General features: G+C 44.2%; 1 protein-coding gene across 3 annotated transcripts in view; it reads left to right on the top strand.

The window, feature by feature from the left end:
* Nucleotides 1-23,348, top strand: part of SKAP2 (src kinase associated phosphoprotein 2) — a 138,046-nt gene extending 114,698 nt beyond the window's left edge. Inside the window, exons 11-14 of one of the 3 annotated variants that reach the window (XR_006742647.1) lie at nt 5,741-5,853; nt 20,182-20,283; nt 20,647-20,701; nt 20,739-23,348. Coding sequence is in view for 2 of the 3 variants with exons in the window: in XM_045587209.1 (XP_045443165.1) it covers nt 5,741-5,853; nt 20,182-20,274 (206 nt within the window). In the remaining variant the exon portion in view is untranslated. Of the gene's footprint in view, nt 1-5,740; nt 5,854-20,181; nt 20,284-20,646 lie in introns of all 3 variants that reach the window. The other 2 variants (XM_045587209.1, XM_036453794.2) reach the window with 2 other exon arrangements.
* Nucleotides 23,349-23,642: the final 294 nt, after the last annotated feature.

Here is a 23,642-nt window from a genome sequence, read left to right as displayed (position 1 = left end):
GGGACGCTTGTGTGGGTCGGGCTCACTGCCTCGCCGCCCCGAGGGCGTTCACGCAGCTCCCCAAAGGGGGCTCCTTCATTCTGGATGTCTCACGGCTGAGAAGCTGCTTAGCCCCATTTAGGATGCGTGGAAACCACTTGAGAAGGATTTATAAAGTAAGCCAATTTATACAAGGTATTCCTTCCTGAATTACTTTGTAATGACTCAATTAGCTTTCATTTCTGCACAAAGGAGATTTGGTTGCATAAATTAGCTTATCATCATTGAGGAAGTGTCACTGCTAAAGGACAGCTTATAGATACAACATGCAGTCGCTGTCAAACCTATAAGAATGTAATATAGACATCTGTGTATACTTTGTGCCTGAGCAGAACAGACTTCTGCCATTCAGAGACTAACGGGGGACAACAAGTTGCCCAGGGGACTGGCAATGTAGACATCTCTGAAAAGGTCAACTTGACACAGGCTCTGACAATCGACCCGCTGCTCTGTCTTCTTTGATAAAAATCAGATAAACTTAAGACCGCTAATTGATCTGCAGCCTGTTTAAATGTTGGCCATGCATATCTTCATTGCATATGATTAACACGGAAAGCGAACCGACGGTGTAGGAAATGCCAGGGTCCAGTGACAGCGGCTTCAAAACCGAAAAAGGACACGGGTGCCCGACATGTCTGGGAAAGAGGGTCCCCTTATCCGTGTCCCACTTGCCACGCCGCCCCAAGCACTAATTATGCCCGAGGCTGGAGAAAGCCACCCGTGCTGTGCAGAGAACCACATGACATGGGCAGCTGCTCTCTGCTGTTTGTTATTTCCAAACAGCGGGAGATAAACCCTATCTGTGGCGCAGGCACGGGGTGAGTTTTGATAAGCCAGCAATTATTTTACACGACGGACGAGAAGGACGGCGTCTTATCAGGACCCCAGCCTCTCCACGGCCGCACGTCAGTGGGGCAGGGCCTGCCCCATCGTCCCACGTCCGGAGAGAGCGGGAGGTGGGGTCACCTTCCCCTCTGATCGTCCATCCATCACTCTCGCCGGCTGTCAGAGGCCGGGCGGACAGCAGTGTGTGTTCAGGAAGTCGCTTTCCAGAGTCCTTCCGACGGCGACATGTGGAAAGGAAACGGGCGGGGTTTCCGGCCGGGCAGGAAGGCAGGAGCAGGTCGCTGCGGGAGGCTGGGGTTTGCTTTTGTCAGAAAGGAAGTGGGGCCGGAGTCAGGAGCTGTGAGCACTCAGGCCCGGGGGGCACAGCCATAAACCCGGGCGGGGAAGCCTGCAGGCCGCGCTCAGCAGTCATTCAGGGGAGAAGTTTTATTCCGTGTCACACAGCCTCCACCCGAAAGAAAGCACGTCCCTTCCTTTTCACACACTTACAGCTCTTCTTCCCACACATAGGCGGATCTTGGCTGAAAGCACCTGTATTTTGCAAAACCCGTTGATAGTAACTGTCTCCCAAATGTTTGCCTCTGGGTGGAGGGGGGGGCGGGAAATCAGGCTTTCCTCGGAGGAATGCATTCAGTGGGTCCAGTTCCTCATGCAATAGCCATAAATTAGCACGGCAATAATTCTCATCTCCGCTGACATGAAATTCTTTTCAAGCAACAGTCCCCCTGCTCTCACAGCACGGCGACCTCTGCTCCCCGAGGCCGGGGCCCAGGTAACCCTAGAAGTCTGTTTGCGAGCAGGGCGGCCGCTGACAGGGGCATTGCTATCTGGCTGCGCATCGCACGCCGTGAACTTCTAACCTTCCTCAAGAATGTTCTATCGTTTTCACACGGGCTGATTTTGCTAAAAAAAAGAAAAAGAATCAGACTAATGTAAAATACGTAAGCGAAACAAAATGAATCACGGATTCCTTACGAGTTCTTTCACGTTCATGCTTCTAGATCTTGCTTACATTATTACACGTAGCCTAAAGATTCCACTTTTTGAACACTATGCTTACCTTTCTGAAGTTGTTTTTAAAGTATGACACTACTCAAGGAGAAATCCTCCATTATTTTATTGTATATTTCCTCCATTGTCATCCTTTTTAAAACCTTTTCATTTTTTGCAAAAGCATCTCCAGCATTTAGTTTATAGTTTCATAATAATTTTGCTCTTAACCTGTTAACCTAGCAGGACCTATAAATACGTCAAACGTAAACAATATTGGGAATGGGTAGGACGTATGAATACGTCCTTGAAATATATGTTGCGCCCTGAGAGGGATGGCATATATTTTTTGTAATCTTTATAATTGTTTGTAAAATTTATAATTTTTTAATTCGATGTTTCCATTTTTTTTGGTTGGTATTCTTTTCTATTTGTTTATAATTTTGTATTTTCCTTTGTGCTTTATATATAAATAAACGAAAAAATATATATTTCATTTATTTTAATTAAGTATAAATAAAAAAAATAATAATATAAAATTACGTCCACTGGGGCGTGACGTACTGACACGTCCTAGTGAAAGAGTATGCGCCCGTTGTACGTTGCATAATTAATAAGGGACCTCCCCGGTTAACAGGTTAATGCCCAATGGCCTGTTTTTGTATTTTTTTTTTTAAAGCAGGAGCAAGTATATTGTTTAAATCTGTTACAGGCTGGCTAATTTAGATATTTTCCCCTTTTTTAACCATTCATGCCTCTCAGGACAAGAAGCATAAATAATGAGATGATTTTTTTTTTTTTTTTTGTAATTTTGAAAACAGAGATCATGATGTGGCTAGAACAGAAAAACCAATCGGTGTGGTAAAGACAGCTAACCGGATTGTGTTCAGCATGCACGCCTAGCTGTGGCCTATGACACGATGCGTCCCCCACGCTCTGTTGTGTTTTAAAAAGCGCACTTCCCCTGGGTGCGTTTTGGGTGTGGAGCTGAGCAAGGTTACTTCGTGAGCCCAGGTGCTTCTGAGCCCACGTCTGGGCACAGTTTCCTGGTGTCTGTTCAGCCACAATTACACATTTTAAAAAGTAAGCCAGAGCAGCAAGGAACAAGACCCCTCGTTTTATGCCTGGGGTTGAGCCCCAGGACCTGAGCATTCCTCCCGAGGAGACAAAGGGACGCAGCACCCGCTGCCCGGCTCTCCAGCGGCCATGGAGAGAGCAGTAACGTGCAGGCCCAGGCCGCGCGTGGCGCCAGCAGCTTGTGACTCCTCCGCAGAGCTCACACATGGGACCCAGAAATGAGGTTGGTCTTTGGGTAACATCATCATCAAGGTTACAGAGAGCGCAGAGGGAAACGCGCCTTCCGGCCCGCCACGCCGCCAGCCCTGCGCCTGCCGGCCTGAGAGTTAATGAAACGCCCCTGATGCACATCTAGTGCGCGCGGCGGGGGTCTCCGGGCGCCGCCTGTGCTCCTGCAACTCCCATTAGTGATAATGGAGCCTCACCGAGCGCGGCGAGGGGAAGAGAGACCCCGAAGTGATAAGGATTATTATGCATTAGAAATGATCATATACTTTTCCTTTGCTTTCTTCCTTCCCCCCACCTCTGGGACATCTTTTGCATGAGAAACTGTTGGGAGAGAGTCTGAAAGGGGAAGAGCAAGCAGCGGGCTAGACAGCCGGGGGAGCTGCTGGGATGCCCTGGCCACGCCACCGCTTCTGGTCTAGTTTCTAGCCCAAGTTCGACTTTTTTTGGATCAGGACTAAGGCTGAGCAGCATGGGGAACACACAGGAGCCTCAACTCTTTAGATCCTGTGACCTCCTGGCCAGTGCCGGTGGGGGAGGGCCGTGCATGCGAAATGATGTCATCCTCTCTCTGCTCTAATTCCTGGACTTTTAAACTGACACTGACGGACTGCACGGGGCGCAACATTTGACCCATTTAGCAATTGATTTAATCTGACTAGGATGTTTCAGCTTCTAAATCTCTATTTGTCTAAATAAGTGGTTTTTAAAGGAAATCAGTCACTTTATTATTAAGTAATTTTTTTCTAAAAAAAAAAAATTGACAATGTTTGGAGTGATCTGTCCAGCCAGAGTGCCCTCTAGTGTCCATTTATGGGATTCACCTCAGATAGGCTTTTTGGGGGGGGGGGATGTAATGAAGGCGGCCACAGCATTGTTAGTTCTTGGTTGGATTCCGGGCTGGTGCACATCCCTGTGGTATCCGTAATGGGTGCTCAAATGCTAGAGCGGAGAGGTCGACAAGGTTCGTCTCTCTCTGCCTTCCTCCCACCCTCCCTCCTTCCCTCGCCGCCTCCCCCTCCTATTTCCCTCCTCCCCTCCCTCTCTTTGTTTTAATTCTTAGAAAACGCGAGGAAAAAAAACTAATAGGATTTTACTAGGTTGTGTATTCTAGTCCTTGTTTATTTAAAAGTATAATTGAAAAGTAGCATCTTACTTCCTAATATTCAGACTCCCTACTGTTCAGATTTTCTCCTTGGCTTTAAAAACTGTTTCCACTATTGAAGAGAATTTTAAAAATTCCAAATGCTCACGGCACTTTGTACATATCACAAACCATATGTCACAAGAGGAGCGCCCTAATGACATGCTGATGTGACGGGCTGCGTTGGAATTGCCAGCCAGCCTGCTGTGAGAGAGCCAGCTCACAAAACTAGGATGACAACCCCGCTCCAGTGTGTGTCTCCACAGCCATCCCCTCCGAATGCAGAGATGACACTCCATGATGGAAGTTGTCAGCCCGTGGATGTTCTGCCTGGTTAGCGACTACACGGACATCTTAGTGCTACCACTTGCATTCTCTCAGCTTGCATTCTTTTTGCGTTAACTCATCAAAACTCAATTATCGTGAAATTAAAAACAGGAAGCCGTTCTCTGGGTAACAAAAGCACCCAGTGTACTTAACTCTGTGCTGTGTCTGAGGAGAGCCGCAGTGTGCAAGTGACAAAGCATTTATTACCCAGTTTATTGTGGTATTACAGAGCGGAGAGCGCTAAATAATCAATCAGTTAATGGTCTGTATGGCAGCTTGAGCACATCACATCCATTGTGCTTATGCTGTTAGAAGGATGAGCTGATAACTCCCGTGTATGTTGCATGTTTATTCAGAGCCTAATGTCCTAAACTCGGGCTGACAGGAATCTTGAGAAACGCAGCTTCAGCCCTGACAATTTCTTAAGTTGCTAAAATATTTGTAAAATAACTCGGGGAGGCTTTGGGTCCAAAAGTCCCCATAGATAAGAGCTGGAATTACCCTTTGTATTATTTCCACTTTCTCCTTTTTTTTTTTCTTTTTTCTGAAACCAGCTTTCAGTTTTAGAATTTTTAGAGAAGTGTTCCCTAGTTTGGGTTAGATTTGCGCCTTAGCTCCTTTGTTATCGTCCTTGGAATGGAGTGTCCGGTTCTGTAAGGGCGGTTACTTCGCACACAGTGTGGTCACCTCGCACACAGTGTGTTTCTCACGCCTCGTGGCCGTTGCTCACTCTGCAGTGTGGGCCTCATCCTCAAAGCGTGCTGCCAGGGGCTGAGGTGCATCTGTAAAATGAGTGGGAAGTAACTTTCAGGTGCTGGTTTGATGAGAAAACGGTGCAATTACAGGTTTTAGGTGAACAACAAAAGGAGAGAAAGAGAAAAAAACACACAGGCATTTCTTTAGGTGATAATAGAAGTGGGATTCTTGTACGGAGGTAATAAACATTTCCTGGAATCAGGAGTGAATTTTTTGAATATTTGGTGGTTTGGGTGGGATTGAAATCCCATCCACCTTCCTTTCTCTTGGTTCATTTTGAAGGGAGGGCCCACTGCTGGAGACCTCTAACTCACGCCTTCTCTCTCTTCTTCCTAGGAGATAAAAGCACCGACTACGCTAATTTTTACCAGGGTCTGTGGGACTGCACGGGTGCCCTTTCTGACGAGTTGTCATTTAAACGCGGGGATGTGATTTACATTCTGAGCAAGGTAAGAAGACACCCGAAAATGACAGCTGCAAAGGGTGAATACACAGCTAGGTTGTTATGCATTTGGATGGTAACCCTGGGGAAAATGCCAGTCGGAATTCTTCTAGGTCCTTGTGAACAATCGGGAGTTCACAATAATTAATTATTTTGTCAAGTGAAATATAATCAAAATTTAAACACAATCAGATAACAGGATTCAACTTAGCAGTGTGTTTATCTATCACTTGAGCCTTTGGCTCCCATCCACACCGCCTTCTCCAGAAACAATATACTTATGTGCAAGTTAACATTGTAAGGTATTAGGTTATTTATTATGTTTTTCTTTTCTCTTCCTTTTTATTCTTCTGTGTGCTTATTCTGATTTTGCCTGCCATTCACTACTGGAAACACCGTGTTTATAGAGTAAGCTTTTCATCTTTATGTAAATATGTGGGGTGTTCCGACAATTTAAGAGCAATGCCTTTCTATTCAGACAGGTTTAGGCAATTTTTTTCAAGTGCCTAGTTTCATTTTGAATAGTTCTTTATTGATTTCAGAGAGGAAGGGAGAGGGAGAGAGAGATAGAAATATCAATGATGAGAGAGAATCATTGATCGGCTGCCTCCTGTACCTCCCCTACTGGGGATTGAGCCCGCAACCCAGGCATGTACCCTGGACCAGAATCGAACCCAGGACTTTTCAGTCTGCAGGCCGATGATCTCTATCCACTGAGCCAAACCGGCTAGGGCTAGGTAATTTTTTTAAAAAAATTTAACATAATTGTATTTGTAAACTAATAGCAAAGTATGTTGCTTAAACTCATCTTTTTTTTTTAATATATTTTATTGATTTTTTACAGAGAGGAAGAGAGAGGGATAGAGAGCTAGAAACATCGATGAGAGAGATACATTGACCAGCTGCCTCCTGCACACCCGCTATGGGGGATGTGCCTGCAACCAATGTACATGCCCTTGACCAGAATCGAACCTGGGATCTTTTAGTCCGCAGGCTGACGCTCTATCCACTGAGCCAAACCGGTTTCGGCTGAACTCATCTTTATATATGAAAAGTCATGTCTGTGTCTCTAAGATATTGGATTATTCAAAATGTTTCTGTGATTACGGAAACTGTATGAAAATGTTGTAGAAATCGTAAGTCTAGGAATGTGATGTGGTTTCTTGATTAGAGAAATATTTTGGGCTGTTCAGAAAGATGCTGTGATTGTTAGAAACAGAAGAGAATTCTAACATTTGTTGGCTGGTGTGTAAAATCATAGCAGAGAGTCATAGACCGATTGAGCAAGGGATCTTAGGGATCGCCTATGTGTTCGTGGCTTTTACAGGTAAGGGGCTTGGGTCAAGAGCGTGCCAGAGCCTGTGCTTCACAAAGCATCTTGACTTCCAGATCAGGGCCTTCTGCTGTCTTCATCTTGTGCTTTTCTCTTCCTTCCTTCTTCCATCCCTCTCTCCTTTTCCCTCCTCCCTTCCTCTCTCTCTCCCTTCTTTTCATCCTTGTGTTTAATTTGAAACCATTATAAAGTACATATAATGGGCCAGGTCCCGTTCTAAGCACCAGGAATGCAAAAGAGATATGATATAACCACTTGTAGATTATTGGGGGAAATATTTGGTAAGTAAATGCATATAGCCAACTGTGATAATTGCTGTTTGAGGTGCCCAAAGCTAAGGTTATCTTTTGTTTCTCAGTCCTCTGCTCATTAGTTGTGGGATTTTTTAATATATATTTTTGAAAGATACTTTCAGTTCTGGGAGCTCTAAATGGCCATATCATAACTCTCACCTTAGGCCCATTATTAAGAACTTGATTGCCTGAGTTAAAACAACAGGTTTTTGAGTTAATGACTTAATATAGGAACAAGATGATTAGTTTCAGTTCCTTTTAAAAATATTTTTTTAATTGATTTCAGAGAGGGAGAGAGAGATAGAAACATCAATGATGAGAGAGAATCATTGATTGGCTACCACCTCATGCACCACACGGGATCGAGCCCACAACCTGAGCATGTGGTCACCACTCAACCACTGAGCCACACTGGCCAGGCTGGTTTCAGCTCTTGACAAACTTCCTTGGCATCACTCCTCAAATTTACCTAGCTCACAGCTTCTTTCACCAATTTAGCTGTAGTTGTGTATAAAGTTAAAAGATTGATGAGCCTTCACTTGGAATCTCCTATTAGAGGAGCAAATGGCAAATACTCATTATATTTCCACTAGAGGCTCAAGGCACGAAATTCATGCAAGAGTAGGCCTTCCTGTCCCTGGCCGCTGGCACCGGCTTCTCTCTGGCACCTAGGACCCAGGCTACCCTCACAGCGTCGGCTTCGTCCGGAAGGATGTCCGGTCTAATTAGCATATTTCGCTTTCATTATTATAGGCGGTAAAATGTGAAATCATGAAGCCCAGGTGAGCCTGCTCTTAAAGTCTTCTCTCCGAACCAGGCTGTCTTTGTTGCTGAAAGCCTCGGAGTACCAGCCTCCTGGAGGGGCTGTGAGGCGGGCAGCATCCCAATGGGCAGGTCTCAGTCCTCCCATTGCCTTCGAAACCATTTCCTGTTAATATGAAATTAAAACGATAATCACATATGTGTGCTGCACTTCCAGGATTCCCGGGGAGGTAATTCCAGCACTCCCAGAACTGTTTTGTGGGGATGCTGATTTACCTGTGAGGCCTGGTCGTAGAGCCCAGGTTAGTGGCGGTCCAGCTTGGGGGCTAACACACATCACTACCGCTGGCTGAGTGGCTGTCAGATTTGCCCAGCTGTGGGCCTAGTGGAATCAACCAGAGAGGTCTCAGTGGGGGGAGGGGGAGAATAAAGGACACTTAACTCTCCCTCGAAGGAATGTGAACTAACTCTGCGCCATGATGGGTGTCCCAGCAGTCGGTTGTCTGGTTGCTTGTGAAGACTGACTCTTCCACTTGGCTTTGGGCAAGTTCAGATTGGAATCTCTGGAGACTAAATTTCTATTTGGTTTGGCCTTCCAGTTTTTATCAAAACTTGGCAAGCATAGACCATAAATTAATATCATAAGTTCACTTAATATATGAATGATGACAGCAATTTAAATTCTTGGCATTACTGTAAATTCAGAACTCAAGGCCCTTAGTAAAGACAGTGAAACATTGCTCAAAGGGGCTTGTTTCCAGATCAAAGTAGAGCTGATCGTATATATTGATAGACTTTTTAAAAAGTAGAATTAGTATAGAAATCACTTGCATTGTTATAGGCCTAGAAATTTGTTTAGTCTTTGTCAGAGTTATATTTAGATGTGGTGATGATGGCATGAAATGTTACAGTTTTTAATTCATTTGTTACACCATCTAGTGGCTCAGAATGAGTGGTGCAGGTAATTGTGGCTAATGTGCACAATCAAAATGATGTCATAAATCCAACTTTAAATCCAGCCATGGGCTATTACTTTCGTATCTCATGTCAATAAATATTAGCATTAATCATGAATTTTTTTAACCATTCTGAATTAAATGTAAAAATTGTATACATAAGGAAGAATACATTTTAAGGAATCTAACACAATATTTATGGAGACATAGAAAATGTATACTTTATAAAGAACTTAATGCCACAACTTTTCTAATGACACCCTTTAAAAGGGTGTCATTAGAAAAGATTCTAAAGATATATAGCTTGCTTTTAATAATTAACTGATCTATAATTTGCAACATTTAATTATCTGTTTGCCTTGCCTTCTGGGAGGCTGTGAGTTCTGAAAATACTTTTGTAAAAAAGGCAACAAGAGGTAGTTTAAGAAAAATGTATTCTTTCCATATAAATAAACATCTAAACGAATCATGAGATAAAATGGCACACATTATAATAGTGTTTTAATTCTGTAAGTGTAGTGACAGAAAGAGACCTCACTGGTTTGCGATTAGACTGTCTTCATTGAAATTCACTAGAGATGCCATTTCATTTTTAAACGCAGCCTTCTTCTGTCTTCGAGAGGAAGCCGAGATGGGTGTCAGCTGTGCTCCGTCAGCCTGGGGCTGATTTATTTGTTTGGGGCCTCTTCTGAGAGTCATACACATCTTAGCCTTGCTTTTTACATTTTTGGTGAGAATCAAATGCTGCAGTAAAGGAAGAAGAGCAGGCAGATACCCTGTTCTCCCTGTGCCTTTTCACATTTTTCAATAGCAGCTGTCACATGACCCTGGCTGGGCTAGCTCCTCCTTCCAAGAGTCCCGCATTTTCTTCATTTTAACCTTTGAACCTCGCTAGTAATAAATCGAACTTCTGCTTGCCTGAAAAAGCGAGCTGGTTGGAGGAGCATTTTGGGTACAGTTCTTTTCATAAGGGTTGCTGCTGTGTTTTTTTTTTTAATGTATTAAAATAAACACTTTATAAACTTCAGTAGTTTAGTGGAGATTTAGAAACACCCCCCAAATGGAGCACTTTTTCTGGGGTGAATAAAACTGGGATTTGTCATTTTAATGACAGCTGCCTTGTTAGTGAATGAACTCTGAAACAAGGCTTGGTTTCAGATTCATTTGATGGGGGAAAATAATTTTTTTTAAAGAATTGGGTTGTTTAAAATCATGCTAAATTCTCTTACCAGTTTGCACTTCAATTGTATTGCCACCTTAAACGTGGACATCTTCTCATTCTATAATAGTATTTCCCTAGAACGGTATTTGTGAAATTTTATGATTTTGATGGCAGGATCCAGGCTGGATAGCTGAAGGCATCGTGGCCCTGCACACCTCTCTGGTATGCTATTCTTCTGCTGCTCTGGATTTCACGTCCTCTCTCAGTTTATCTTTCAATCTGTGCTCATCGGTAAATTGCTAACCACATTCCTATTCTTACTTTTAAAGCCATAAATTAGCTTCAGAGACCTAATGACAGGCTCCGCTTCAGCAGGAAAGAGGCACGAACTTCGTCTGGCATTAGCAGGAAAGCACGGGAGTCAGGAATCCTGGGATATTTTATCCGGTCGAGGACAGCTTCTTAAAAATGTTTTATTAAGTCAGTGTCGGTTGACATCGTTCACTCATGTACAATCCAAGAGCTTTTAGAATTCTTGTTATTGTTATTATTTTTGTGCGCCTTGGTTGGAGTTCCAGGCATTGATGCTTTTCCTGCTGGCTGGTGACTTTTTCCAAGGCCTGGCCAATGGGGGATTTTTGCTTTTCGTTGTGAAAATGGAACGATTCCGTCGCTAGAGCTTTCCTTGGCTCCGAACTGCCAGGAAAGTAGAAATACAAGGAGAGGCTGGCGGAGTTTTTTCTTTGTGGCCATCTGACCCACCGGCCACAAATAGCCCAGCCAGCTGCTGGGGAGTAACCGGGCCATCGCCATGTGGGGCACATGGCTGCTGCAGGCTGCTTCCCAGCATGCGCCCCACCTTGCAGCCTTTCGGAGGAGGAGGAGGAGGAGGAGGAGGAGGAGGAGGAGGAGGAGGAGGAGAACGGAGAGTCATGGTAGCTGCCATGATTGGGGTGGTGGCATCTAGTTCCTCTGCTGCCAATAGAGGTCCAGTGAGGCAGGGGCCAGGCTGACCTGCTGGCTCCCACCACCTCTCCCAAGGAGAGATGCACCATCTGTGGGGACAGCACCACGCCAGGCGGCCTGGTTTCCCCCGGAACCCCTCTCATCTCCTAGCAAACAGCATGCGAGAGCACGTCCTGCTTTCTCTGGCACACAGTGCAGGGTGTGGTCCAGGGCCGCGCTGACAGGTGAGAGGGGACAGTGAGCAGCAGGCAGCTGGCATGCTGAGCCCCTGCAGTGGCTGAGAGGTGGGGCAGAGAGGCCAGGCCGAGCTGCTGTTTGCAGGGCCTTGTGTGATTGAATTCTACAAGGAACGAGCAAGCGTTTGCCGGAAGTAAAACAACAACAAAAACACCAAAATGCACACACACACTCTGCTGGTCATTTTTTAAAAATCCTAAATTAAAAAATCCATGATTGCTTCTGTCCTCCACCAGCCTCTGAAACAAAGAATTAGGACCCCCTCCATGTATACGCGGCTCATCGTTACTGCTTTGCGATGCCTCCCTGCTCATTCCTTTAAAGGTCAGATTCCCGTTGGCTGCGCAGGACAGAAGCTGCTCATGGCAAGCAGACTGCCTCAGATTGCTCTCCAAAACACCCTAGGTTTTGGTGCCCTGGTTTTTGCTACAGCAATTAATAGGGAGGGAGTGGGACAAAATGGACCCAAATAGGTCCAGAGACACGGATACATGGAGAGGGGGAGGGGGGATGGGAAGAGATTAACCAAAGAACTTACGTGCATATATGCATATTCCACGGACACTGACGCATATTCCATCGGACAAGAGTGTGATGTGATGAAGGCCTGGGGTGGGTAGGGGTTGGGTGGAGGGAGGTAAAGCGGGGAAGTGGTTACTTAAAACTATTCCAGCATCTGTAATGCTGTCAACAATACGTTTTAAAAGAAAGGGATCTGTTGCATACCTGAAGTATGCTGCTCCAGGCACACCTGTGCTCTCACTTGTCTGATTCATAAATTAACCTGTGAAGCATGTGGTGCAGTTGTGCAGGCGAGGAAACTGAGGCTCCGTAGGGTCACTATGCAGATTGCCTGAGGACACCAGCCAACAAGTAACTTCTCCTGGAATCGGCGCAGATGCGGCCCTAAAGCCTTTCTCTGTCTGCTCCATCCCTCCTTGGGCCACGACTGGGACCGTCCATCTGTCTCAGCTCTGAACTCGGAGTAGACAGTGTGTCCTAAGTTTTTGTATCTCCAATACCTAACCTATGGCAGATAGATGCTTAATATGCAATGAAAATGCAGTTAATATGGGAAATAATACTGAACATATTAAAAAGAATTAGAATCAAAGAATTAGCAGAATCTTAGTGCTAGCCCTTCACTGTAGAGGTGAGGAAATCTGGAGGCTCAAGATAATGGAGGGGGAGGGGAGGAATAAATAAAGGGGTAAAGAAAAAAGGACAACATCCGTGGAGACCTTAAGATACAACGAAGTTTGTGCACTTGAGCTTCTTGGAAACCAAACTAAAAAAAGGAGAGACGGGGAACTAATAACTTCTCTTAATCATAAAGGACAGACCTAGATTCCCCCCCCCCCCCCCCAGTACTGGCTACTTAAAAAAATATATATATATCATGAATTTCTAGAATGTTCACTGATTATCTGACCTCAACCACCTTATATAGTAAGTAAAACAGTGGCAGGTAATGCCCTCAACGCAAACATTTTGTAGTAAATGTAACAACAGATTTCATTCTATGAGGTCCAAATATATACTAGTTGGACTTACTGCTTTACATTAAATATGTATATTTTTTGAGTGAGGGATACAAAACAAAAAGTCATCCTGTAAGGACTTGGGGATTGCCCAAGGTCACATGCCTCATTAGGAAGAGCTGGGATGAGACTCTGGGTCATCTGAGAAAATAACTGCAGGAATGAGAAGGAGCTGAAAACCCAGTCGATTGTTCCTTTCGCTAGCCACACTTTCTCCCATTGCAGGGCTCTGTCTTAACCTCCTCGGCACTCACAGTAAATTCAACTGAACTTGTAATGGTTTTGTCCATAATTTCTTCAAAGAACTGGCATTATTTGCTCCCACGGGTCTAGTAATAATTAATGTCGTTTTAAAACATTCATTTAAAATCTTGCTTGGCGTTGACTTGTATTGACATAACCTTCAAACACGTGGTATCTACAGAACATGTGAAGTGCAGTTAACAAGTTTTGCTTGAAAAAGTTTGTGTTTGGTTTGGTTTTTGTTGCAAAACTAGGGCTAAGAAGATGGTGGATAAAGAGCATATTCGGCACTGCATGCTTTACGAGTTCCAATTAGGAAGAAAAGCAAGTGAGGCTGCAAAAAACATCTGTAGTGCTCTTGGTCAAGATGCAGTTAGCGCCAGAAAATGCCAGCGTTGGTTTGAGAAATTTCGCGAGGGAAATTTTTCGTTAGATGACAAGAGTGGTCGAGGCCGTGTGTCCAATTTTGATCAAGAAGCTCTTCAAGCTCTTTTGGTGCAAAATCCTCAAATTACCCAACAAGAGCTTGCGACAACTTTAAATTGTTCACAAAAAAACAATTTCCAATCAATTGCGTGCACTTGGCAAAGTCCAAAAGTTTGGAAAATGGGTTCCTCATGAGTTGACCGACAACAACCGTAATCAAAGAGTCACAATTTGCAGTTCACTCCTCTCTTGTCAAAACCGTTTGCCGTTTTTAGAGCAAATTGTTACCGGAGATGAAAAATGAGTGCTGTATGTTAATTTGGAAAGGCGGCCTCAATGGTTGGACAAAAATGAGGCTCCGCAGCCCACGCCAAAACCTGACTTGCATGCGAAAAAAGTGATGTTGTGTGTTTGGTGGAATTTTAAAGGAATTCTTCATTATGAACTTTTACCATCTACCCAAACCATTACAAGTGCAGTGTATAGTGCCCAATTGGAAAGGTTAGCCCAAGCTTTAAGAGAAAAAGAACCCGCGCTGATTAATCGGAAGGGCGTAATTCTTCACCACGATAACGCATGACCGCATACTGCAAGAATCACTGCTGAAAAACTGCGCCAGTTGGAATGGGAAGTTCTCCCTCAACCTGCATATTCTCCTGATATTTCCCCTTCCGATTACCATTTGTTTCATTCTTTGCAAAACTTTCTTCTTGGAAAAAAATTTAATAATGAAGAATCCCTCAAAAATGCATTGACCGAATTTTTTGCATCAAAATCACAAGAATTTCACAACAGAGGGATTAAAATGCTTCCTGAGCGTTGGGCACAAGTAGTAGAAAACAACGGCAACTATATTGTTGATTAAATTTTGTTGTATTGTTTAAATAAATTCGATTTAAAAAAGTATTAGAAAACGACATTAATTATTACTAGACCTAATATATTTATTTCTGCTGGTGGCATTTAAGCTCTTAGACAAGGAATTATTTATAGTGAGTGCCCGTTTTTATGCCAGTATCATGCTGTTTTGATTACTATGGCCTTGTAGTATAGTTTGATATGATTCCTCCAACTTTGTTCTTTCTCAAGATTGCTGTGGCTATTCAGGTTCTTCTTAGTTCTGTGAAATATGCCCTTGGTATCTTGACAGGAATTGCATTGAATCTATAACTTGCTTTAAGTATTATAGATAGTTTAGTGATTTCTTCCTATCCATGAATACAGTATATGCTTTCACTTATTTGTATGGTCTTCAGAACCTTATAACATAGTCTTTCACATCCTTGGTTAAATTTATTTCTAGGTGAGTTGGTAGTTTGTTTTTTATGCAATTAAAAATGGGATTATTTTCTTTGTTTCCCTTTCTGGTAGTTCATTATTGGTGATTAAAAATGCAACTGTTTTTAATCCGTTACTTTATTGAATTCAATGATCAGTTCCAATAGTTTTGGTGGAATCTTTGGGATTCTCTATATACAGTATCATGTCATCTGAAAATAAGGATAGTTTTACTTCTTTCTAGTTTGGATGCCTTTTATTTCTTCTTGTCTTATTGCTGTGGCTAGCACTTCCAGAGCTATGTTGAATAGAGTGGTAAAAGTGCACATCCCTGTCTGGTTCCCGATCTTAAGGATAATGCTTTCAGTTTTTGCCAGTTGAGTCTGATTTTGGCTGTGGGTTTGTGCCATATGGCATTTCTTATAGTCCCTCTATTCCCACTTTGCCAAGATTTTTTACCATAAATAGGTGCTGGATTTTATGGAATCCCTTTTCGGCAGGCATCTATTGATACGATAAATGGTGATGAAATGAGACTTGCCTTGATGATTCAGAGGTACTTTCAGGCAAAGAAGGATCAAATCAAGCTCAGTAGAAAGTGGCCTTGGCACTCAGTATATTTCACCAACCAACACCCGACTCTGGTAACTGCTCCCAGGCTCACCCACCCCTTCCATGCAGCTGTCATCGTGCTTGCACAGGCCTCACCTCCCTTGATCAGTCCTGCCTCTCTGTTCCTCTCAGGACCAGCCTTTGTCAGCTCACTCTGCTGCTCAGTAGCTTCCACTAGCTCCTCAGTGCACTGACTGCGGACTCCTCGTGTGGCTGCCTCACCCCCCCACACACGCCCCTCCCACCCCCCACTCCCTGCCAGCAGTCCATACGTGGGTAGCAGGTGGAAGTTCTTGCAAGAGGTAACCTGAAGAAAGGATTTCCGTGTTTTAAATAGTTATCTAATATTCATACTATTACCATGTGTATAAATAATTTGAGAAATTGAAAATATCCCAGGGAATAGTTGGAAGAGAGATACGCGTTTGAAGAAACACCTGTCGCTTTCAGATTGGTGACTAATTTCTGAAAGGAGCAGCACATCACAACACCTTATCAATGTTCCGGGTTTCTGTTAAGGCACCGTTCCTCCGCCAGATGGTTAGCCAGAAGTGACTAGCGTGCGTGAAAAATGAGAATCAAGGAGCCGCAGAGGGTTTAACAGTACGTCCTGGGCCTCCTGTACGCGCACAGTAACACGTGGCACAGACGGAGGCTCAGGGAGTGAACACGGACTTACGTTCCCTGCGGCGCCGGCTCAGGCCCCCGTCTCCCTCTGTCAGAACCACTGCCCTTTCCTTCCTTGTGACTCAGTCACTTCAATCTACTGCTTAATGCCTATTAACGGAGGCCTAACATTTTAACTACGCAGTAAAACTAAGGGAAGCGATTGTGACTGTCTGAGACTTGAAAACAGGAGTTAGATCAGCACCGTTCAGGGCGGCTTTACCACGATTCCCGCGGATTGCAGGGCGGTTGGCTCTTGCTTCGACTGCCGCATCGCATTGTGCCTCGAAGCCATCCCTGTGGCAGACATTGCATTCCATCTGAGCGCTGCTTTCAGCCCGCCAGCATCCCTGCGCCTCGGGATGGCGCAGGCATTGCCACAGGAAGAGAAAGCAGCTCTGTGTCAGTAATTACCTAACATTGTCAGAAGCTGACTGCAGGCCCCTTCCCAGCGATAACAGAATAACCGCATAATGTAGCTTTATAGCACATGATTAATAGAAAATAATTACACGTCCTACAAAGGGATGCAATATTTCTTGTAAATTGACTAGAATGGTTTCCTGTAGATTAAAGCACTCTTCATTATTTTATCAGTCCCGCTCAAGTGCAGTCACCGGCCTACGCTGGCGTTTCAGTTGCTGTTAAGAGCCGAGGAGGGTGAGGGAGACCAGATGGCGGATCTCCTTGTACCTGAGCTCTCGTGAGCTGTAAGCTGACATGACGCTTCCTAGCTTTTCAGAGATCCGGATGGCAGCCCGCTATGGTTTGGTCTCTTTATTTTTTGTTTATGAACAAGATCAGGCTTGAGCGTTGCTGTTTTTTTAGTGACCCACCTGTGACTTTTAGACCAACACTGTCTATACTCGGTATGTGGACTGCAAGGCAGGATTGCGTGGAGTGTATTGTTTTCCGCTGTAAGTAATCTAGCCTTCCTAATCACATCTGTTTGGGGGAAGGCACAGAGAGGCCGGTTTCCTTCTTCAGAGGCAGCCTTGTGTGAGAGTGCGTCTTCGGGCTGAGGCTGAGAATACTGTGCTCCAGGAAGCATCTTCTCCTCTTTTATAGGCTGCAAACGTTTAATTGGGATTCATGTTGCTCAGGAGGCTCATCCAGGGGATGGTAATGATAAAAGGAGCAGCTTCTGTGTTTGCAGTCTCGTCGACGTGCGGTGTAAACCCATAAATTTGCCTACTAGATTCTCACCTCCCTGAATTTCATCTTACCTCTTCATTCCACACAGGAGCATTCCGTGGAATCCTTTATGAATGCAGCGTAATAAACACTCTGTTTTTTATTTATTTATACCCTTTTCTGATTTAAACCTGTGATATGTTAGAGTACTTTTATGAGGTGTGTATTTCATGTGGTTTTTCAATCATTTTAAATTAATTAAGTGTAGCATTTAAGAGGATTTCAGCCTAGAACTTTATTTTATTTTTTCTCCTGGAGTGTTTCTTTGAAGGGACCTGTTTACAGCTGGATAAGCTCCTCCCCGCTGTTTACTGCTGTGTTTCCCACTCAATGAATCCTACCAGCTCCTGTCAGGCAGGACTCCCTCACGTGGGAAGCGTGCCATCGGTCCTTGGTTGGAGTGATTTGCTGGAAATCCATTTCTCAAATTTGGATGTGAGTCAGCTTCTTGAGAACAATACTCTATCTTTAATGGAGAGCACAGGTTAGAACCACCGCAGAATGTTATAAACTTTCTGGTTTGTAATTGGAATCTAAACGTTGAAACCAGATTGCGGGCTCTTCTGTAAAAGCATGTTTGGGTCATCACGTGCCTCTCACCGCACGTGTTCGGTGCCTGTCCTTTCCGGCCGTCACCTCTTCCCTCCAGATCATCAGTTGTGAAAACAGACCGGCGTTGGGTCAGAGCTCTCACCCTTACGTTTACCCTGTTAACCATCTATTGTAGCTTGAGACTTTACAAGGTACGACTTTGGCCTCTGAGAGGTTAAATACGTTTGTTTTGTTAAGCGTTAGGCTCTAATTGTACTCATTGCCTTAAAAATTGAAAGGGGCAGTTTTATTAGGTACCTATTAGGGTGTAATGGCTGCTAATCTTAGCTTTCAGTAAGCTGGTATTTTCTTCTGGTAAATACAGCCTGCATACATTATAGTCATCACCACGGAGTTCTGGGCATCAGACTATGTCGTTTCTTAGGCAGTTTTGCCCACTAGGTCCACACTGCCAGAGAACGTTTAAACTTAGAATCATGAGCCAGATGTGCTCTCGTTAGAATCAGAAGCCTTTGTCCCTCTCCTTCCACCCTGTTCTTGGAGTAAACCTCGTTCTGGTCCATCACAGTTCAAAACTGTGGCACATGTAGACTTAGCCCCACAATCTCGATCGACAGACTGCATGTCAGTACGCACTGGCTGCTGCCGCCTTTAGAATATAGAGCTATGCCTATATTCCTCTTCCTTTCCGGTGGGCAGCAGCACACTCATCGTGCAGATGCTAAGTCTGTGCCTGGATTAACCTTCCCTCCCACGTGCGACCATTTGTCTGGGACTCTCATGTTGGGAAGTCACAGCCTATTGAATTACTTTGGGGATTGATTTTAAAAATTCATCTTTAGGAAAAATTAAATTTGGGTCCTCCAATGCTTTTGCAGAGTATTGCTTTGCAAAGATATTATTCTTGAAACTTGTAATTCATTTTACTTTGTTTTTCTCACGAAACATAAATAAGTTTGAGATAAAAATGCATTAGTCAACCTGGCAGAGCCATGAGACCGGCTACAGAGAGCTCGCGATGCCTGGAGCAGTGGTGTGTCTGCCGTGGAGGCAAAGGGGAGGAGTGGAGGCCCAGGCTCATCTCCCAGGACAAGTGAAGGCGATGTGGCCCTTCACCCCCTCTCTCTCACAGCTGGCTAGTATGTCGCCTTTATAACGTGGGATACTTTATTTCCCATTGATCTCCTCCTGTAAGGGAGAGTCTAACACCATCTTTAAATTCCTTCTGTCCATCCTTTATCAATTGTAGTTAATGATCAATAAAAGACAACAAATGCCTTAGGGAAGCTTTCTTAAAGGAACCTTTTTGTGAACGGTTTTATAAAGGATTGGGGGGCGGGTATTATTAGTGTTTCCTTGTTTTCTCTAATTTATCTGTTTAAAATGTCTATGTGCTTGCCCTAGCCAGTTTGGCTCAGTGGATAGAGCATTGGCCTGCCGACTGAAGGGTCCCAGGTTTGATTCTGGTCAAGGGCATGTACCTTGGTTGCGGGCACATCCCCAGTAGGGGGTGTGCAGGAGGCAGCGAGGTTTTTCTCTCATCGATGTTTCTAACTCTCTATCCCTCTCCCTTCCTCTCTGTAAAATATCAATAAAATATATATTTTTTTAAAATGTCTATGTGCTTATAAAATATTTTCTTAAGAAGAGGCATACCTCTATATTCTAAATCATTTTTGGTGATAAGAGTTTTAAGTAGGAATTAAGTAGTTTATCGTGAAAATAATTCCATCCTTGCTAGATGGTAAACTTCTTGAAGGCAGAGGTGGTATCCCAGGATCCTGGCTGTGACGCTGGAGCCCCTGCAGAGGAGGGAGAGGGAAAGGAGGAGGGAAGGAGGGAGGGAGGTTGATACACTCGTTAGGTTCTTAAAAGTGACTGTTTCTGTGTTCTACACCCAGTAATAAACAGGCTTTGTCTTATACTTTAATTTAAATCTTTGCCTAGCAGCATTTTTAAAGTGTCCAGAAACAAAAAAAGATGAGAATGTTTCAATTTGCAGCTCAAGCTCTTGTAACTTTATAAAAAGAAATAACATTTCTCCGAAGTTGCACACAAAGGACATTGTACTTCCACCAGCCTAAAGGTTAATATTGCATATTGTTTTCAATTAGGAATACAATAGATACGGCTGGTGGGTAGGAGAAATGAAGGGAGCCATTGGCTTGGTGCCGAAAGCCTACATAATGGAGATGTATGATATCTGAGAGTCCTGGGTAAGTACATTTTAATCCAATATTCCGTAATAGCTCATATGTTCTCTTGGTCTCCGCATTAAGAGTCTTCGCCTTTTTCTAAGTCTTGGTAGTTTTCTGATAACATGAAGATTATGCTTCCAACTCTTCTTCTTTCTAGAAAGGAGTCTGGTTCAATTTTAAAAATAATTTCGTGGAATTTACTTTGGAAATAGATTATTAAGAGAAAGTATCTGTGGTAATCAAACCTCCTCCTCTTCAGTAAAATACCACTTCTTATGGCCTTTCTGAGGAGCCAGGTAGACAGAAAGAAGGTTGCGTAAACATTCATTTTTCCTCGGCTAAAAAAAATAAATAAATAAAAAATAAAAATTTTTTAAACAGGAAAAATCAACGTTTCGGTTGAAGAAAAAAATCGTAATGCAACTTTCCCTTCTGCCCACAGCCGCGGAAGGTCTCCTGCTTCTCTGCAGAGGCCGCGGGATCAGACCGGCCGGGAGCCCTGAGCGGCAGCGCATCCCTTCCTTTGTTTGTTAGCATCCCGCGTCCTCACTGCCTTCTGCCTTCACAGCTCTGCGCCGACGTGAGCCTAAATGAAGGACATTCCTGCCAATCAGATACAAGCTGTGCACTTAGACCTGTTGCTGTTTTGCAAAGAAATGATTGTAGTTTTTACTCATTTGATTTGTGTGAAGAGCTCAGCACTGTTCTATATGATCCACATCATCACCGCTACCTCTGGTGTGAGCTGCAACCTCTCTCAATATTGGCCGTCAGTTATTTCTGTCAAATATATAATTTCACAGAAATGTGGAAGGCATTATCATGTAAGCTTTGGGTAGATACTTTAATAAAGCCATCAGGAATAAGGCATTATGAAAGCTTTAGAGATGTTTTAGGTCAGTATTTATTTTCCACACGTTAGGGACACGTTTTCTCGAGAGAATTTTCGCCAAGGGCGAGTTTGCTTTATGTGAACTCTCCCCACAAGGAAGGAAGCAGGATCGAATTGCGAATGGTAGTGTGCTGTCACCTTCTACAAGGCACGCTGACTGGAACCATGGTTCATGTGACATCCTGCTTCAAGAGCAGACACCCTGGTCAGATGCTGGGCTGGCCAGCATCTCCCACCATCATTTTGTGTAAATTTAATGAAATAAAAATTCCTAAGACCCATCTCCGATTCTCCGCCAGGGTAAGGGCACGAGGCATCTCGACGTGCCCTGAGAGTGAGGGTGGACCAGCCTCTCCTGCCTGCTGGTGGCAGTGGCAGGGAACCCACTGAGGGCGGCGCCAGCCAGAGGCTCCCGGCTCCTCCGAGCAGAGGAGGGAGCAGGGTGGGGACCACGGCAGCACACACACCAGCAGGCATGTGGGGACCACGGCAGCACACACACCAGCAGGCATGTGGGGACCACGGCAGCACACACAGCAGGCATGTGGGGACCACGGCAGCACACACAGCAGGCATGTGGGGACCACGGCAGCACACACAGCAGGCATGTGGGGACCACGGCAGCACACACAGCAGGCATGTGGGGACCACGGCAGCACACACACAGCAGGCATGTGGGGACCACGGCAGCACACACAGCAGGCATGTGGGGACCACGGCAGCACACACAGCAGGCATGTGGGGACCACGGCAGCACACACAGCAGGCATGTGGGGACCACGGCAGCACACACAGCAGGCATGGGGAAGGGCAGCAGCAGCCTGACAGTGGAGCATGCGCTCCGCTACCTGAGCAAGACTTGCAGGATGATGTCACCACCTGTTCATGTATATTGGAAACCAAAGGTACTTAAATGCCCTTAACTTACACTGCAAGGTACTGCTGAACGGATAATCATTTGGAGTAGCTATAATCTCATATTGAATCACTGATTAGCATGTACATTTGTTGAACTTTTCGGATCTTTGCTTTATGAAGATAAAGATTCTGACCATGCAAGCAGGCTGGTAATATTTTTAAAAACCTTCATTATTTACATAAAACTGTTTACAGACACTATTTCAGAGTGCCTTAATGCCATCATCATATTATCTCAGATGTTAAAGAATATTCATTTCAGGGACTGGAAGTAAACTCTGATTTATATAAATTATTTAGACTGTTGAGCTCCAGCTGTCAGACATGAATTGGTGCGCTTGTTAATCTGGTCCTGATCGAGGGCATGGGGGTAGAGTGAGATCATCTTGGGGAAAGACAAGCGGAGATGAGGCTACCCGGCTGGTTTTCGAAGCCCGAGAGGTTGAAAAGCAAAATCAGCGGTGGGTTTCTACATATAATTAATATGTAGAACATAAACGTGGACTTGCTGGTGGCATGGACACAGATTTCCTGCTTCTGGCTTCAGTGAAGACTGCAGCCCTGGGCCAGTAGGTGGCAGCAGTCTTTCATTGCATTCCCAGCTGCCGGGAAGCCCTCCCCCACTCGGGCCCAGACCCCTGCAGACTAAAGAGCGCATAGAACGTCGCTGCCTCCTTTACAGTTAGTCCAGGAGAGGGAGTCCTTTGCCAACGGATGACCAGCCATTCCCAGCCACACGGGCTCTGAGCCGTGGTGATTCAGAAACCTAGTGTGGCCTCGGCCTGAGCACTGGCCTTTGTTCTTTCTAAGCTGCAATCCAGGTGGGAGACAGGGAAGAAAACCCAGATTTCAAATGGGTGGCGTGGAAGGGAAAATAATCATTGCTTTCAACGCATGACAAGTTTATATTCATTTGGTGAAATCTTTCGTATACTACCAGGGAGAAAGTTTTCTTTACACACTTGACAATATATCATACCCTCTTCAGATCATAATAATATAATAATTAATGTGACTCTAAACAGCATGGCTTGTTAGAAAATGTACTAATTGCTATGTTCTCATTATGTTTGCTTAGCTTTTATTTGTTTTTCTGCGAACAGCTAGACTGAGAGCTGTTTTTTTCCAAAGGTGATTGTAAGTCATATTTTATATAACATTTTGCTTGATTATTTGCACTGTACTGGATTTGTACTCTATTGCCATTAGATCTTACAGTAATGTTCCACTCTGCAAATTTTTAAGGTTCAAATAAAGTTTAATTGTTTGCAAACTGTTATGATGCTAATAATTCAACAGCCTGCTGTGTTACTAATGAAATTACTTTGTTATGATTAATTTGGAAAATAGTGTGTTGATTGTAGTAATTAAGCACAACAAGGTGAAGTAAATGATTCTAATGCCATCTGGCCTCCAAAGTGAATGAAGAAATGAAATAGGGCTGTCATCTGAATTTATTCAAAGAAGTAAGGATAATACAAATGACTTTCCTTGCTATAAGGACTTACACTTAACCACATCTCACTCCATTCTGTTTTTGCCACTTTGTTGCATATGTCACTTCCTT

Source organism: Pipistrellus kuhlii, unplaced genomic scaffold, assembly GCF_014108245.1.
Source record: "Pipistrellus kuhlii isolate mPipKuh1 unplaced genomic scaffold, mPipKuh1.p scaffold_m20_p_26, whole genome shotgun sequence".
Taxonomy (NCBI): Eukaryota; Metazoa; Chordata; class Mammalia; order Chiroptera; family Vespertilionidae; genus Pipistrellus; species Pipistrellus kuhlii.
This window is presented reverse-complemented; position numbering and strand designations above follow the sequence as displayed.